This window comes from Festucalex cinctus, chromosome 15 (assembly GCF_051991245.1).
Source record: "Festucalex cinctus isolate MCC-2025b chromosome 15, RoL_Fcin_1.0, whole genome shotgun sequence".
NCBI lineage: Eukaryota > Metazoa > Chordata > Actinopteri > Syngnathiformes > Syngnathidae > Festucalex > Festucalex cinctus.
The window spans coordinates 17,963,264-17,980,882 of NC_135425.1; the positions used below are offsets into that span (position 1 = coordinate 17,963,264).

General features: G+C 39.1%; 1 protein-coding gene across 4 annotated transcripts in view; it reads left to right on the forward strand.

Moving 5' to 3' along the window:
• rxraa (retinoid X receptor, alpha a) overlaps positions 1-17,619 on the forward strand; it is a 91,932-nt gene that overhangs the window by 26,267 nt on the left and 48,046 nt on the right. Inside the window, exons 1-2 of one of the 4 annotated variants that reach the window (XM_077496450.1) lie at positions 205-1,601; positions 2,654-2,767. In XM_077496450.1, the coding sequence (XP_077352576.1) occupies positions 1,499-1,601; positions 2,654-2,767 (217 nt within the window). In that variant the 5' untranslated portion in view covers positions 205-1,498. Of the gene's footprint in view, positions 1-204; positions 1,602-2,653; positions 2,768-17,619 lie in introns of those variants that run through there. The other 3 variants (XM_077496451.1, XM_077496452.1, XM_077496453.1) reach the window with 3 other exon arrangements.

A 17,619-nucleotide genomic window follows, 5' to 3' on the forward strand; every position in this document is an offset into this window, starting at 1 on the left:
AGGTTTCTTGTCACAAAGAGGCTTTCAGGGTTGTTGTGGAAAAGCGCCCATGTTGAATGACATTCAAGTTGAAAACTGTGGCAATTAATGGCTCCTCTGCTGGCGTGTCTTTCTGAGCCATACCGGGATATTTTACCCTGGAGTCCTATATGGGGAAGGCTTTTTTTTTTTATTGCACCGCAGAGATACATTAAGGGCCCAGTGAACTTTGGCCTTGGGCTTGATCCCCTTGGCAACGCAGGACAGGAACAATCATGAAGAGAGCTAGGCTGCAATACCTTAAACTCTCATAAATGCTTCAGTGTATTTCATTCAGAGAAGAAGTTTGTGGAGTCTTGTAAAATCTGAAAGCACTTTCACTGATGTGTTGGTGATAAATGAGTACTGACATACAACATATTTCAATTTGATGTTAAAGTAGGATTTTGTCATGAAGTCAGTATCTGAATGACATTCCTTTTGGTTCTGCTAAAGTTTTTTTTTTAATAAGTCAAACCCCTGTTCTGGTTCCCCGAGATCACCAATAAGACTAATGCAGATGTTTGAGCTTGTCCCTGGAAGACTGTGTCATGAGGTTTTTAAAGCTAACTGGATCTTCTCTTCTTAGAAGTGAAAAGCAGAAAAAAAGATCAAGCATTTCTGTAATCAAGGTCCTACTGATGTGGGCAAACATACTGTATAATGATCCAGTGCGATAGAGTGGTCTTAATGAAGGGACGTGCACCAACCATACCAGTGATGACAGCTACGTGATTTACGAACATATACTTCACCTGCTGTAGTGATACCACTGATGACAGAGCTGTGATTTAGATAAGATTTAATGCAGAGTAGAGTACCAGCTAAAGTAGAGATGACAGCAGGTGCTGAACCTGCACATACACGCATAAGCCAGCACAACTCTTTTCTCATTTACCTCAAGGCTTGGAAAGTAATGCCGCATAGTCCCAGTAATTTATGATACCACAGGACAAGACATTTGTTTTGTTTTTTTGTCCGCCCCCCCTCCCCCATCCAATTTACACCAAATAAATTAACTATTTGAACATGATTGAACGATTTGAAAGAGAATATAGAGAGAGGCAAATATAGTCTAATGCCAGGAATTGGCATTCCCTTTATAATTCTCTTTGGTTGCTCTTAGTTATGAGGCTCAAGGTATATCCAGCCTGTAGAGACTGGAGCAGAAACAAGTGAAGGCTGCTTTGGGCCACAAAACTGGCATCTATTACAAAGCATGGCTTCCTGAGAGCCATGTGAATTTGTTCTCTGTTTACCGTAACTTTGTGATTTCCAAACATCACTTTTTCTTTATAACTTTTAACTGATTGGAGCATGCCCGTAGTCTAGTCCTCGTGAGTATAAGCAGTTCAGATAATGGATGGATGGATGACTGAAACAATGTGTTATATTTTAAAATTAACTATATCTATATTTTTCTTTGACAGATTTAGGAGCAACTCGAACTGTTATTCATACATGGCAATTGCAGTTAAAAATGGCACCCAACTTTCATGATGTCAGAGCTTCTAGTGCCAAAGGCGGCCCAGAAATACAGAGGAGGTGGCTGCTTCTATATTTTATATGCAGGAAAAAGCCTGGTAATTGGAATAACATCGTGTGAATAACAACAAGAGTACAAGCAAGTTTAGAAATAAATGCCAGCAACAATACCATTGCCACATTTAGCTGCTGTGAAAATTTCGCTTTACTCATGAGCTCTATCTATCTATCTATCTATCTATCTATCTATCTATCTATCTATCTATCTATCTATCTATCTATCTATCTATCTATCGATCTATCTATTAGGGCTGCACGATATTGGAAAAACATGCGATATGCGATATACTTGCTGAACATAGCGATATTGATATTATTGCGATATTTAACATTTACCTAAAGAAATTACATTTTTATTACCTAATGATGAAAAACATTTCTCATTTTTCAAAATAAGCAACCTTCATGTAATCTTAGTTAATTAATTGTAATTATGTCTTGATAATTTTCAACTATTGAATGGCGATGCACATTTTAGTTAGCATCTGACTGGTCAAATTCATATAAAAAGCATGAAATTCAATATAAAACTTATTGCGTGCCTTTGCGATATGCATATTGCAAGGGCCAATATCGCGATATCGATATTTTTTCGATATATTGTGCAGCCCTACTATCTATCTATCTATCTATCTATCTATCTATCTATCTATCTGAATAGGGCTATCTAGCTAACTTCCTAGCTAGCTAGCTAGCCAGTTGCATTGTAGCTTCCTTTAGGGCAGTGTTAAGGAGCATGTTCGCCATTGTGGTACTCTCAAGAGCACTTTCTTTGTTGATAGTGGTTGACATGAGTGCTGAGCTGCCACTGGCGATGAGGTTAGAGGCCACTTGGACAGCTGTAAATGTGAAAGGTTGATTGGGTCAAACTGTGGTATTGTGCTGGCACGATCATGATCCTCAGACAAAGGGCCCAGTAAGCCACATAGGGCTTGCTTTTTCATGTGTGTTTTTCACTTCAGGCACAGTGCACACAGTGCACTGTCCATTTCTTATTTTTGCTCAAGTATTTGTTGATCCTCTACTACTATTGTCACTTATTTTTTAATTTCATAATCATAATGATCATAATTTTGTTATGTTGTTACAGGGTTCCTCAAACCCCAGTGCTCGTTAGCACCTCCGATGCAGAGAGGCCGCTCGAACGAAGCCTGTTCCTGTTTCAGTGGCATGTGTTCCCTCCATCAGCGGCGCCTATCCTCAGGTAATGCTGTTTGTCCCCACAAACCTGTTCTACTTGTGTGCTTGTTAGTTTTAGGATAGTTTTAGGGTAAAATAGAGGAACAATGGGCTCACTGAATTAACAGGTAAGTATTTAATATACAATGTGTTGGCCTGTTGTATTGTTAAATAATTGATTGATATTTAATTGTGCAGCAGAACATTTTAAAGTATAAATGAGTCGAAGTCTGCAGTTTTTAAGTGCATAATAACATGTATTGTATAAAATATTTTTAACAAACCAATAATGAATATAATAATTTTACATTTGTAGTGTTTATTATTAAAGACTGTTAAAAACACTAAAAAGATGATCTACAATTATGACTTTTTAAAACAGTTGTCGTTTGTGCAGTTTTAAATGGTGGTTTAAACTCTTAGTTGAACTGGAAAAAATGTTGCAAGTTTCTACTGCACACCCAACTGCCTTAAAGGTTTGCATTGGAGCCTTTTTGGAGACAGCACAGTGCTTGGTTGGTATGATTTATGGTTGTGTTTACATTTGGAGCCCCAGTGATTGACGGGGTAACATAGGTGCAATGAAAAGGGTCTCGTCCTGAATATACCTCAGAAAGCTGAGTCTGACATCATCGAAATAGAATTGTCTGTTTTGCATCTAATCATTGAGGATGTTCCAGATCTGAACATGTAGTTACTCTCATCTGTCGAATTTGATTCAACATGAAATATCCAGTAGATGAAAATGTAATACTGAACATACATAACACATTGAATCTAATCCTTGAAACATTTAGACCCCAATATATTTCAAATGTAGCTCTGTGAAATCCATCAAATTCAGTGAAATGGTTTAAGAGATTTAAATAAGTCACTGGTCTTATTTGCAACTGCATTTTGAAGACAGACAAGCAAACTTTTTTTGTTGCGCCACAAATTAGTGATTTTGAATTGGCCAGACACGACACATTGCGAACATATAAACATAAATTGTCCTGTTATGGCACTTCAAATATCAGCCAAAATAATTAGCCGATTAGTTTTACGTACTTTAACCATTTGCAGCATTTGTACACAAGTAACACTGGTTTCATTATTTATTACACGTAAATCGGTACAATAACCTAATGTCTTTACATTGAAAGTTTTTTTTAAACCATATATTTATAGCTGACCTCGTTATTTACGACGGATAGTGACCAGGCCAGTCTACGAATAGCAAAAATCCACGTACAATTGATGCATTTGGGGAAATAAAATATTATGTGATAAGTGTCTTTAAATTCATCGGCCAATTAATTGGTAATCGGTATTTTTTTCCTGCCAAAAAATCCACATTGGTTGGGCCCTAATTCTCAATCTGATAATGGACCAAGAAGCACATTAAAACATTTTTCCAAATAAAGATCTTGGCGACGCTGCCTTCACACTGGTCATATTTAGTTCAGTTCAAATGAACTTTGGTGCGATCGCTCCCCTTATGCTGTGTGAGAGCAATCACCTGAATACTGGTGCATTCCAAACAAACACACCAAGACCACTTGAAGGGGTGGGTTTCGGCCCACTTAAGTGAACTCTAGTGTGGTTTGGTTCACTTGAGCTCAAATGTGAACTCTGCATGGACCAAACACACAGACCAGTGTTAAAAACGGCAGGGCTGAGCAGAGAATAAGGAACACATGGGAACACATGCATCTCTGCTCTGCATGTCTCCATCTGTGTGTGTTTGTGTTGCAACTGCACTTGTTACAATACATTGTAAATGCTTTCACTGACACCTCAGCTTACAAGACATCCAAAAATATTCAACCCAGCAGACAGTATTTCTCATTTGCAAAAATTGAAAGCCTTTGTACAAGCTTGTTCCGAAGCAACTTTGGTCCGTTGGTAAAAATGCAAATGTGAACCCTGAGCGAACCAGACCGAATGCGCACGCCATATATCTTTTTTACTTTGATCTGGACCAGACGACTGAATTACTAGTGTGAACACAGCCTAAAAGTCTCGGGACATATTTTATTTTGTAAAAGGTCCCACCACCTCTCTTTTTCATGACAGCTGCTTGCCACTGGACAAGTTTGAGCATGATCAGTGAGGTGTGCACCTCTTTGGCCAGCCTTAGCCCTGTCTTTGTTTTCTATGGAGCTTTCTGAGTGATTGCAACTTTTCACTGTCAGCCTACAGTAAGATTTGGCGGTTTCCTTTACAATTGGAAGCATATGGATGAGTAGCACATTCACATAAGTCAAAGCCGATTTGTGTTGTGGCAAGTTAAGGCCCATTGTACTTGAGAACACGGGTCATGGAGTTGATTTTGCCTGACTTAAACTCCAAAGCCAAACTTAGAGGTGGACAAAGTTTAGTTGCAGTTTTTAATATAGAAGTTTTACAAGGTGATGTTCAGCATGTTTTTGGTGTGGTAGATGTTCTTTGAGAAACTGAGAATGCTTGCTTGTAAAGAAACTGAGGTAAAGGGGGGGTTGAGTCGACGACCTCTCTGGAGTCCAAACTTTATCGACCCTGTAATAATCATGGGTCTAATTATGGAAAGTGTTTCTATAAATCCTAGTTTGAGTGATTGTCCTCCAATCTCAACATTTCAGTGGTCTGATTTTCAACCACAATGACAAGCTGCTGTGAGAGGCGTGTAGCGGTGACCTAGCAGGAGGTTTCTGGGAAGGATTGCAAACCTCGCCCCAGGAGCCGGATTCAGCAGCGATATGCTGAACTCCGTGCCGCGCACTGATGTGGCTAAGCTCTGGTTTCAGAGGTTTTACATTATTTTGGCTTTTCAAAAACAAACTTACTGGAAAGGAACCGTGAGAAACAAAACGGTTCTAGATTTTAATTTGCCAAAAAAAAAAAAGTAGTCATTCAATGGCCAAAGAAAAACAAATGGCTTTCTTTCTGGAATTGTGTTGAATGAGGTGAGCGAAAAGAATCGCGTAAAAGAGACGACAATAAAAATAGGGCTTCTTGAAAGTGCTCACAATGCAAGCCTTGTACTCTGATTTGGTCTGTCCTCATCGAGCTGAGTGGAGGAATGGAAAAGATTATCCGCAGGAATGTCTGGGGTGCCCTCAAACAGAGCGGCCCGCATGACTGGCCAATAGGAAAGAGGCCTGCAGAGCGGCAGGCTAATTTTTTCCTGATGAACTCAGCCGCCTGCTCCACAATGCAGTCTGATTGCCAGGGCTGAATTCACATATGGTCCCTGTTTGGAGGGTCCAACTGACAGAATCAATTCTGCCTGGAGAGAAAAGGGGGCGGGATGTTGGGTATACATGATTATTACTGGCTCCCCCTTTTTTTTTTTTTTGCTTTCATTAGCCTTGGACGTGGACTGTCCATGGAAACGCTCCAACGCACTCTGACTGTCCCACTGTTTCTCACCTCTTTATTACTCGCTCATTCAGCTTTCTTTTCATTCCTCTTTGTTTTGCTTGAATGAGTAACAATTATGCATAACGGTACATCTACACTTCGTCTCAAATCCTCCCAATTAATTTGGATCTCTAGTACCAAGCTAGAATAAACTTGAAACGACACCTAGCCAGTGTTGTATGAGCAACCTTTGTACAGTAAATTCAAGCTCATTGTTTTTTTGCGGGTTGCTCTAGTCTTCAGCATCAGTGCAATGGTAATATCCATGTGGAGGGCCTCTATAAGTGCAGCATGTGTTTGTAGAAGTTGTGGTCACACAGCAGGCTTTGAGACCAGAGCTTGGGGAAGGAGGGTGGGCGACAAAGAGAGGCATGGGGGGAAGGATTGCATGAAGTTGAACTGGCTCCCATCTCCTCATATTTCCCATCGTGGGGTCCCACAGAGGTGAGGAGGGTCACTGAGAGGGGCCTCGTTAGCCTCGGCATGCTCCATGCACCCTACGCTCTAATTGGCCGGACTGAGTCAATGCTCCCTGGTCACTTCCTGATAGGTCAGAAGGCAGAGGGGCCAGAGAATTCTTGGCTGATGATTGTGGGCTCGAGCCCCAATCATCAGCGTGCACTGCCAACTGTTTTAATACGAAAACTCCAACTATCATATCTCATTTTGTTTAATGAGCGAGAGCTTACTTCAGACCAGAGGACTGAGGTTTGTCATCTCTGGCACAACAGCTGCCAAACTGCACTGTTTTGATTAGCTGTGTATATATTATATTCTTATTACTCAGCAGACATTAAGAATGTTGTGGTTTTATTTGCTCCTCCATGTCATTACATTGCTGCTTTCACATACGTATGCGGAGAAAGATATTTTTGAGTCACAAATATAAAGCTCAAAGCTCGTTCGTGACGATGTTTGCTTTTTTTTAACTATAGCAGGTGAATATTAATGGTTTTACTATTTTAAATAAACATAAAATAATTAAAAGCAAGAAAACTTGGGACGTGTCCACCCTTATCTCTTAACCCCGCATTTGCTATATAGCCCCACACTCTATATCGTTGCCTAATATGTAGTGCCCTTATTCTTTTTGGCAATTTGGACAGCCAACTCAGTTCTTGCTCCTCGTAAATCACCAACTATTTATTGTAGATGAAAACTTTTTAAATTGCATTTTATTGCCTCTGTCATACATATTTTCAACTAATGCAAATTAATTATTTCCACAGTATATAGTTAATGTATCACTTTTACATTGTGGGTAATTTTGAGTGCACTGCAAGTTTTTTTTCTTTTGGACATTCGGACACCCCTTAGTAGTGCACTATATGGTGAGTAGTATGCACTTTTGCACACAGCTTTGGTGTAATGTTTGACCTAATACCCTACTAGATTTGAGCAGATTTCCTTATTGTTATTCAATTGTTGAGGAAAATATTGGTGAAAAAGACAAATACTCATTTCAGTTGCCTTTTTAAACAAAAAGGCAGTGCAATCAAATCACGTATCTTTATGGTCCTGCTCCTTCCTTTGTGCTATCCATTGGGGACTAACAGAATCCCCATAATCTTTGTCGATCTTGTCTGCCAGTGAGATTTTCCCCTTTTGACATGGGTCCTGGTGGCCATGGCTTACCCTGTAGTATAACAGCTTGGGTGCATCTGCAGAGGTGAAGGTCTCCCTGCTTGCACAGAGTGATGGCAGTCATCCACGGTGGGTCACTAGAAATCATAGCGACTAAGCTTTTGATAACTCCCTGAGCCTATAATCCCCCTGCAGCACCATCACAGTGAAATGCTATCTCATTGTTGCAGCTCAAATCCAGAGCAGGTCGAGGGCAGTAGACAGCTATGGACACAGGGGACAGACAGGAAACTGTCCTGTCCCTGCGATCATGCGGTTGTAGACATTATCTGGTTAATTTATACGGTTTGAAATTTGAACACATTTCTCAGTGACACTTTAAAAAAAGTTGTATTTTGAAATGGCATTTACAAAGGAAATATAAAAATGTCAAATCAAGAGTATTTCATAAATCAACACCAGATTAATTTTAATTAAGTAGGTATTATTTTCCTTTTAATAATCTAGTTGCATCATCTCAACCCAAAACCATCATTTTAGCGTGTCACATTTGTATTTATTTATATATAGCTCACATGTAATATATTCTCTCAGAGGCAATTTATGTAAATGAGGTGCAATTCTTGAAACAGATTCCCGCTCAACTCTAAGTTGAACCTGACCCCTTTAGAGTTTTACAGTGAAGCGTGTGATGCTTACATCTGGAAAGGGGGGGAAAGAAACTGCATTTTTTATTCACATAAATTAAAAATGAATAAGCAAGTTCTTATTCTTCAAGCCCCATGTTGCCTAACACAGAACAATATGTTAATGACTGCGAATTGTGTGATGCTCCTGAAATATATGAGCTAATTAGGTGAAAATGCTGCAGATGTCTGAATGATTTCACTGTCACTGACAGATGATAGAACAATTACAGTCACATGCTGTGGTTCTTGTCTAGCTTTCATGACCGCTTAAACTTGAAGGCAAGTGCTATGTTTATATCCGTGAGGCTGACTAAGTGTTGAAGGGCAGTGGCCTCCTCTAACCACAGATAAACATTGGAGGATTTGTATATGAAAAAAGAGCATAAGCCTATCACTGGAAAAGAACAGTGAAGTTGGCTTCAATGCACTTTACTTTCTTTCTACAGTGGATAATATAAAACGTCTGCACACCGCTGTGTGTATATTTTGGTCCGATGAAACTTTTCGACCATGATTCCAAAAGGTAATGTTGGCACAAACACATTTGTACTCATCACAAAAACAGCAACTTACCTACCGACACTGAAGCATGGTGCTGATAGCATCCTGGTTCAGGGCTGTTTTTCTTCCACTGGAGCTGGTGACTTTGAATTTTGAAAAGAGTTTGGAATGGCAGTGGTTAATACTGAATGGTTATCAAGAGGATGTTTTCACTTGTGGAATCACATTATTGGAGCTGTTTGATTTAAATTCTCCTCTCAAAAATATATATTTTTTTAATTACCACTTGAGTTGTTGGAAAACATTTTGAAAAGATTTTTATTGTTCTCATTTTTTGCCATTTGAATAGGGGTGTGTAGACTTTTTATAGCTGTTAAATACAGTATGACGGATGAATGGATGGAGGAACATTATTTTTGTGCTTGTTATTGTCAAAAATCACATTCAGTTAAGTGGATCACAACATTTTTTTCTTTCTCTAGTTGACATAATTACCCGAAGGAAAAATGATTGTGAATTTGTATTAATTTCTGTGTCTGTCAACTTGGTTCCTCGGACGGTATGTTCAATTAGTGGCTATGGAGTCTAGCTGGTCATTAATAGTGTGCTGGTTCACATAGGATCAATTTGTACTGATGACTGACTGTGACCCTGAACAGGAAAAGCACTATAGAAATAGGTGGATGGCAGAGTTCAGCTGTCTTTTTAGAGCTAGGAACCCTATAGTTTCCATCAAGGCTCTAACCATTGCCCTACTCTATATGGTCCGTCACGCTGTCTTAATGAATGTGTCAATGTGAACCTGTTGGGCAGTAGCAGGTACAGATCAACTGACTTGCTTCTCCCTCTCCCAGTGCAGGAGAAGCCAGGGACAGTCAGAGATATTGGAGCGACAGAAGGGGGGGATGGTCTGTCTGTATTTTGACACTAAAGTGATTTGACATGCTTGGCATTATAACTGGCTTGGCAGCAGGGGCAGCAGGGTGATGAAGCACAACAGAGTGGTTGATCAGAATGTCACAGAAGATCTTCCCAACAGGAAGTCAGAAAGGTAGCACCGGGCATACTTGCTTCCAGAGGCTGCACCTCTGCACCCACAAAAGGACAAAGAAGGAATTTGGGCATTGAAGGTTGAACAGAATGATCTTAAAATGTGTGTGTGAGATATTATTGCCAAGAGTCATGGTGACAGAGTACCAACCTCCCTGTGTCACATGTCCTGCTGCACAGCAACAGGCTCACCCGAGTGTGTTAATGCAGGCCAGCACGCAACGTAGAAATGAGGAAAGTGTTTGCATCCCCCACTTGGTTTCTCCGCAGAGAGCTGCTGGTGGAGATGCACAGTGGAATACGGTGGAGTGGTGGTAACGTAGCGGCTAATGGAAATGTCTTGTAACTCTGTGGAGGAGATTCGGGCTGTGGTGGGGACTCAAGTTAATGTCCCTGTTTGCCAAACACCTTCAAATAAAAAAATAAAATTGTTTTTTTGCATTAGCTGTGGCTAATGATTATAATAATAATGAAAGTTGTTGTTAACAAGCCAAGCAAACAAACAAAGGCTCATGGGAGGACTGTGCTAAATATTGAGTTCTCCATTACTATGCATATTTTGTTCCTGCTTTTAGCCAACATGGCATGTTGTTTTTCATTGAAATGGTTGAAATATGAATTGTTGAAGTCTTGCAATGAAATGGAATGATGTATTAACAAGGTCATACTCATTGCAAGAATACCTGAGGCATCGGTATGGGAATTGTTGCTGGGAGTTGACCTTTTGAGTAAAAGCTAAGTCAATGGGAATATGTGATGGTGTAAAGGCTGTGTAAAAAGCTGCGCAGGCGCCACAGGGGCATCGCACCATCACTCCATTACAGTCATTGACATTGAGCTAATTGACTCATGTCGTTGTACACCAATGGTGGCATGACTTCGAAATGAGGTTAGGGATAGGATGAGTGATGGAGAGAGGAGGGGGTGAATACAATGAGGAATGACTGTGAATGGGAACAAAGTCAATGTCAGAACTGATGCTTTGAATTGGTTCTGACCTGTCATCCCTATTTTACCAAAGTTGTAGTGGTTTGTTCAGTTCTTTTCACATTTATGTATAGTATTGTACTGTTAATGTTTTGTTTGTTCGGCAACTCTGAGCACAATCAAATGCATGGAAAAAAAGACCAATCCGTTTTGATAACTGATCAATTCTTTAAGTGATTTGTCCATCTTTCCCTGAAAGCTAGATCCTCTACCAGGGAGTGGTTAATGATTAATTGGACAGTGTTGCACAAAATATTATGAAACTATCCAGTGTACATGGAACATTTGGTTCCACTCTAGACGGTTAATTCCCGAAACAAAACAAAAATAGTCATTTCCGTAACATTTTCTGCTGCAATCTTAATTGAAGTATACAAACATATGCTTTATAGAGGGTTGGGCAATATGGCCTTTAAATTGTTTTATAAATTCTGCAAAAATCTAATTTTAAATTGTTTTTTCCCTTTTGTTGATAGCAAATGACTCATCTTGGAAAAGTCCCTTTTGTCAAAACACTTTTCTTTTTTTTTTAGCATGATTCTTAATAAATCACTGTTTAAATGTTCAGCATTTAAACATATTGATGGCTTTGGACTTATCAAGGGATCCCAAAAACAGCACGTTTGTTCAACCATTAACATTACATCGTCAAAGAGCACAAGCCTTTTTCAACTCTTAGATTGATCAAAAATGTATAAAAGTAACACTCGCACGTATGGACTGACCAATAGTGTAGATATGTGAAAAAACAGAATTTACCAAATTGTGACATGAGGTTTTGGCCCAATGCCAGCAATATGGAAAGGTAACTCTCCACCCTGACCCCACACATCGTATTTTCCCCACTGAGTTGTACAAATTAGGCAGGTGACCTTGGCAAAATATACACTGGGTCAAACTTATCTTGTGATGAGTTAAAAAAAAAAAATGGTTTTGCAACATACCAATGGTGGCCACGTTTTCATCAATGTTTTCCACGAGTGACCCCCGCATTTGCCATCAACGGGACCTCTTTCTCATACTGAAAACAATGTGAATTATTGTCTGTTCCTATCTACTTTTGTTTCAAAAAAATAGTTGCTAGAGGGGTCATTTAGTGACACGTTTGCTTATTGGGCAACAGTGGCTCCTTTTGTAAACTCTCTCCACTCTGTTCGCAGCCTTGTTGATAACGCAAATATTACACATTGGTTGTGCTTTAAACCATGGAACCGGCTATAATGCTGTGATAAAAATCAAATAGTTATGATTTTGGCTTTGGCGTTGCCAGGAACCAAAAGTGAGTATTGATTTGAGCAGGGGTTGGCAGTTAATTTTCCAAAGGGGCCATATGAGAAACTGGAACAGTTAGTGGTTGTGCATGGCCATGCTGACACGATAACCTCATATTTTACATTTTACTTTGTCTTCAAACAGAGTGCTTTGCCCAGGTCTGGATTAGAGCCTCCGCATTATTGAAACCCTCCTATGATGTGTTTAGATTTTGTTTTACTTTGTTTGGTTGGTATTCCATCTATCCATCCATTTTCTTAACCACTTATTTCTCACAAGGGTCACGGGGTTGGTTGGTATGAGATATGTTAAATTTGACTTTTATTGGCCGTCTATGTTAAACAGAAAAATGAGCAGTAGTTGCTGCCTGTAACTTAAGTTTATAATGAGCATGTACTTGTGATTATTTAACAATCTCCCTGCCATCTGTTCCATGTATTGTGATACACAAGCAGGGCACGTGTATGAGCCTGATGATTACACAACAGCCGAGTTACTTTTGTGGTGGCAGAATCACTGTAGACACTGATGCACCGCCAATTCCATTATTCAAACGTAGCTCGTTGGTTGAGCACATGAACCGAAACAAGCAGACAGAACGTATTGGGCGTCAAGTTCACATGTATAAAATAGCAGAGAATTGCAGACCTACGCTGTTTAGTCTTGTGCAGGTGTTGCTGTGCTTTCTGTCACCAACTGAATGTGTGTTTGCAGTCGGATAGATAGCTGATAGATGTGTTAATAGAAAAATGTACATTTGAAAAAAAAAAAATTATTAGATCATCAACCTTGTATTGTCTTGTTTTCCAACAAATACATTAAAAACCCATTACATTACCACACATTATAACACTGTTACAAAATGGGTATTTTCCTTTGCTCTCAGCAGTAGAACAACAGTTTTAAGAGACTTTGTTATCGGACACCATGTTATCACTTGGTTCACATTATCTGAGAAAGTTTGACTTTGTCCATTTTGAATAGGTTGTAAAATGTCAGCTGAACTTATATTTATAACTGCAGTACCTCGTGTTATGTCAGCAGAATTCAGGTACATTTGACTTCATTGACAGTCCAATTATATATTTTTACAAGAACATTTGTGCTCTTCTGCACTGTAGAAAAAGCAATATACCCTCAACAGTAAGACATACAGGGCTGTATTGCAGGCAAATCTTAAAAAAAAGAAAGAAAAAGAAGAAAATAGACTCACCACAACCGACAATCCCCAGAGACTGAGCAGGATCTGCACTTCCGAGTTCCACTTTTTCATTTCACCAGCATTACATTGTTTGATGAAGTGATTAATTAGATTCATGAATTTAATTACAATCAATTACTTAGCATGATGCCCAAAACTTGAAAACCAGTACACCAGCTTTTTGGGTTTGGGGCTGTTTAATAGCACAAAAGGGGCTTTTGATAGATATGGGGTATTTGAGTGGGAGTGGGTGAGTGGTGATTGTTAATCCAACCAGCAAAAAGTTGGCCGAAAAGTAAACAATAGGCTTAGAAGCATTATCCTTTGCAGGGGTTGCGTCATTATTTGTAACGTTCACTGGCTGTTCTAATGGAAGCTATGTTGTATCTTCAGGTTCAATTTGCCATTCTGATGTAAATGAAACCTAGTTAATTAGTATTAATTGGTGTACGTGATTTTTCTTGGAGCAATAAATTGGCGAGATGGCACACAAGATATTCATAAACTATACACAAAAGAGGCAATTTAGTAGCTGTTAAGATGAGCAAAGTTCTAGACCACATGATCACTACTTTAGTGACATTCAAACAGCGACAAAAAAACAAAAACAAGACCACAAAGTTAAGAATTTCTATAAAACACCTCATATAGTATATATAATATGGGGGTGCGTGGGGGTGCGTGCACGCGCGCTTGTGTGTATAAAGCAAATCTCATGGATGAGAACATTTCTGGCTTTGCATAAAAGAATGGGGGAGCCTTCCTCTAATTGGCATATTTATAGAAAATATCCTTGAAAGAGGTACTAAATTTGGAGCTGTGGCTTCAGGCTGGGTGTAACATCTCTCTTATTTTATCTTTAATAGGGGCATTAGTTGACACTGATACATTTTCAAATTATGCCTTTATTCCACACGTCAGACAGCACATATATTTTCTCCATTCGTGCTTTTAACTCCCATTTGAAGTGTGTGATATCTGACCAGTCTTATTTATCAAAGCATGCAAGGATTTACATAATTGTTATTTACATAATTCTAATTAGCTTTCTTTTGTATAGCATTAGTCTCGGTTGTGGCTTTAACTTTGTAGGGTTTCCTACAATTTCAGATGCAGTTAGCAGGATAAAATATAACATGTGACATGAAACAAATTTTCAGCTGCAACATTCTTATGTTTTCTCCAGAGAAGAACAGTGAGACATTACTTACATGCTCCATATCAAAGGTCCCTTTGCACTATACACCGGGAACTCAAAGGCTCAGGTCTTCCTGTTTGTTTGCTGTCCGGAAACGGGAGGAGATACATGCTCAACAAAGTGATGGGCAATCAAATTCACTTTAAAATAAACAGTGCGGCTGATAAATGACAAGGGACCTTTTCACCGAATGCTTTGACTGGGAACCCTACCATAATGTTTTCCTAGCTCCCAGTGTCATTTCTGGAAGGGCAGCTTAATGTGACAGACTGTTTCCTTCCCTCATTACGCTTTGAATTGCAGAGCAATTTCTTAGTCAAACTCACAGGTCGCTAATGATCTGTCAAAGTATCAACCATCACACGTGCTTCACATCTCTCTCCATCCTTTGTCTTGCCTAAAGTCTGTGTTCAACTTAATTGTAATGTAAAAGCTTGACTTAAATTAATGTTTTAAATCAAGCCGATGAACTTATCATTTTTTAAATTTTCTACCATCTATGTGTTTTTCCCTGACTAATGTACACCAACGCCATGAAGCCAATTACGATGGTCACGATGATTGAGCTTTCAGCCTGTCTTGTTTACACAGTGTCCGCCTGCCATTGCCCAATAGGGACATTGACCTTTCACACACAGGGCAGCGCACCCTTTTTACCTCACATCAGTGTGCAGCTGACGACTCAATTGGAGCCAATCATGTGGGAAATTTTGTTGATGGTAGCAAAGAGAAAAAACATTCAGGTCTGTGTGAGTGGCAATGATGAGAGAAAACGTGATGTTTTTCTCTGATGTTCACGTCCATATAGTTTCATCGCCCCTGGCCAAGGGCTTATTTATTGAGGGGTCCATGTGTGGAAGACAGAGACAGCCTTGTGCAGTCACCATCTCATGAATCAACTGCTCCAGTGATCTTGTGACATGCTGCTCCCTCTACTCAATGGTGGAGTTCACAGGTTGACCCTGAAGCTTTTTCCAAATATTCTCTTGAACAGCAAAGAGAGGTGTAAACTGGCCCTCTATGACTGGAGTCAGATGAAATTCTGCTTACGTATACAACGCGGCCACCCAAATGGCCTAATCTGAGGTACAGCAGTTTGGGTGGGTTAAGTGCGGAGAACAAATTTTGCCCCACTTAGGTGGGCGTGACAATTAAGTGGTGCTTGAACTTCAAACATCCTACAATATACTAGGGGTTTGCTAAAAAAAATCGATACGGGAATATATTGTTGTGTGCCTCTTTACAGTAGCATAAATACGGAGGCGTCAGAATCGATATTGCACATTTATTCACAGTTTGCTGGCAAGTCTCTGAAAGCTACTCCGTGCGATAGTGTGCTCACATTTCGACCAGACATGCCACTGGTGGTAAACTGGAAGCACTGCTAACGTTAGAAGAAGAAAACATTTTTGCCATCCAGCAGAATAAAAATATGAGTTGGGTATACATATGACAGTTTTCATAAAAAACTTATTTAAAGTAATGTAAAATATCGGGATATGTCTTGCCTTGAGAGCCATGTATCGTAATACATGTGTATCATGATACATATCGTATCTTGAGGTCGCTGGCAATACCCAGCCCTACGATTATACTGTATACGGATCATTGACAGATAAGGGTTTTACCAGACCCAGCACATTTAATTAATTTTAAAAACACATAAAATATTTATTCTTTATTATTATGTACTATTTTCTACTTTGTTTTAATTTTACCATTATCTACAATTTAGGACATCTGTAATTTCAGACATACATTTATCATGGATATTTCTACAATGGTCACACCAGATAATGGTTGGTTGCTCCACGTCATATTGTCAACTTAAAGTTATGATGCTAACAGTTAGCCATCTAGACAAAACTATGCACACAAGTAAAATTATAATTAAAAATATATAATTAATTGTTGGACAAAATGAACATTATTTTTTTCATATCATACCACATGATGTCCAATTATCACCATTACATACAAGTTGTTAAAAGGGTAACTTTTTTTTTTTTTTTGTACATAGTTTTGAAACAGTACAAACCTGATAACCGCTTCCGTATGTCTTTGACCGACTTGAAGATGATCCAAATTACTGTCTTCAAATGTAGTTTAGAGAAAAGTCTCAAATTGGTTAATTTTTGGTGACACCAAATGATAATTCATTAAATGGGCATCATGGGAGAACCATATCCATCAATAACCCATATACTGTTTGGGATACTTGAGGATACATTTAACCCCTCTAACACCGGTTATGTTGTGAATGCAGCATCTTAGCATTGACTTCAGTTATCAATCAGGCGTAAGATCTGCCACAATAACATTATGCAAAGTTCTGACAGCAATCATGGAATGAATCATGGTAAAATAAAGAAGAGCTTATTTGACTTAGGAATAAAATGATTGCAAAATGAGATGATAATTTCAGTTAGGACTGCAACAAAATAGATGGACTTTCATTAATCTTCTTACCATGTGATTCCTCTTTTTTTTCTCGATTATCTCCAATCACTGCAGATGACAACCATTTCACCGTGTGCCCCCTGCCAGCGTATGCTATTTGCCAATAAATTGTGCCCCCACTTTATCCACTTTAAGGCATGACTTTCAAAGACCATAATGATGACTTTGGATCTAATTTGTTGCTAAGCTGTCAAGCACATAAATATAAAAAAGGAGCTGACCTTCTGCTAGTGGGCGGTCAAATCTTCGTCTTTCTACTCTCTCTCTCTCTCTCTCTCTCTCTCTCTCTCTCTCGTCTATTTTTCTCATAGTACAACAATCCCTGAGGTATGGAGGAAAGTGAAGAAGGGAGTGGACCAAAAAAAAAAAAAAAAAAGAGCTGAGATATTCCACAGGGGATTGTGGGAACCCACTGATAAAGGCTTGCATCTTAATCCATCCTTAGGCCTGTCTTACTGTGTACTATGAGCTTTTATGTGATCATTAAGGGTGTGTGTGCTCACATGAACATACACACTTTAGGTATAAGTGTGCTTGTGGGTTTGTATATT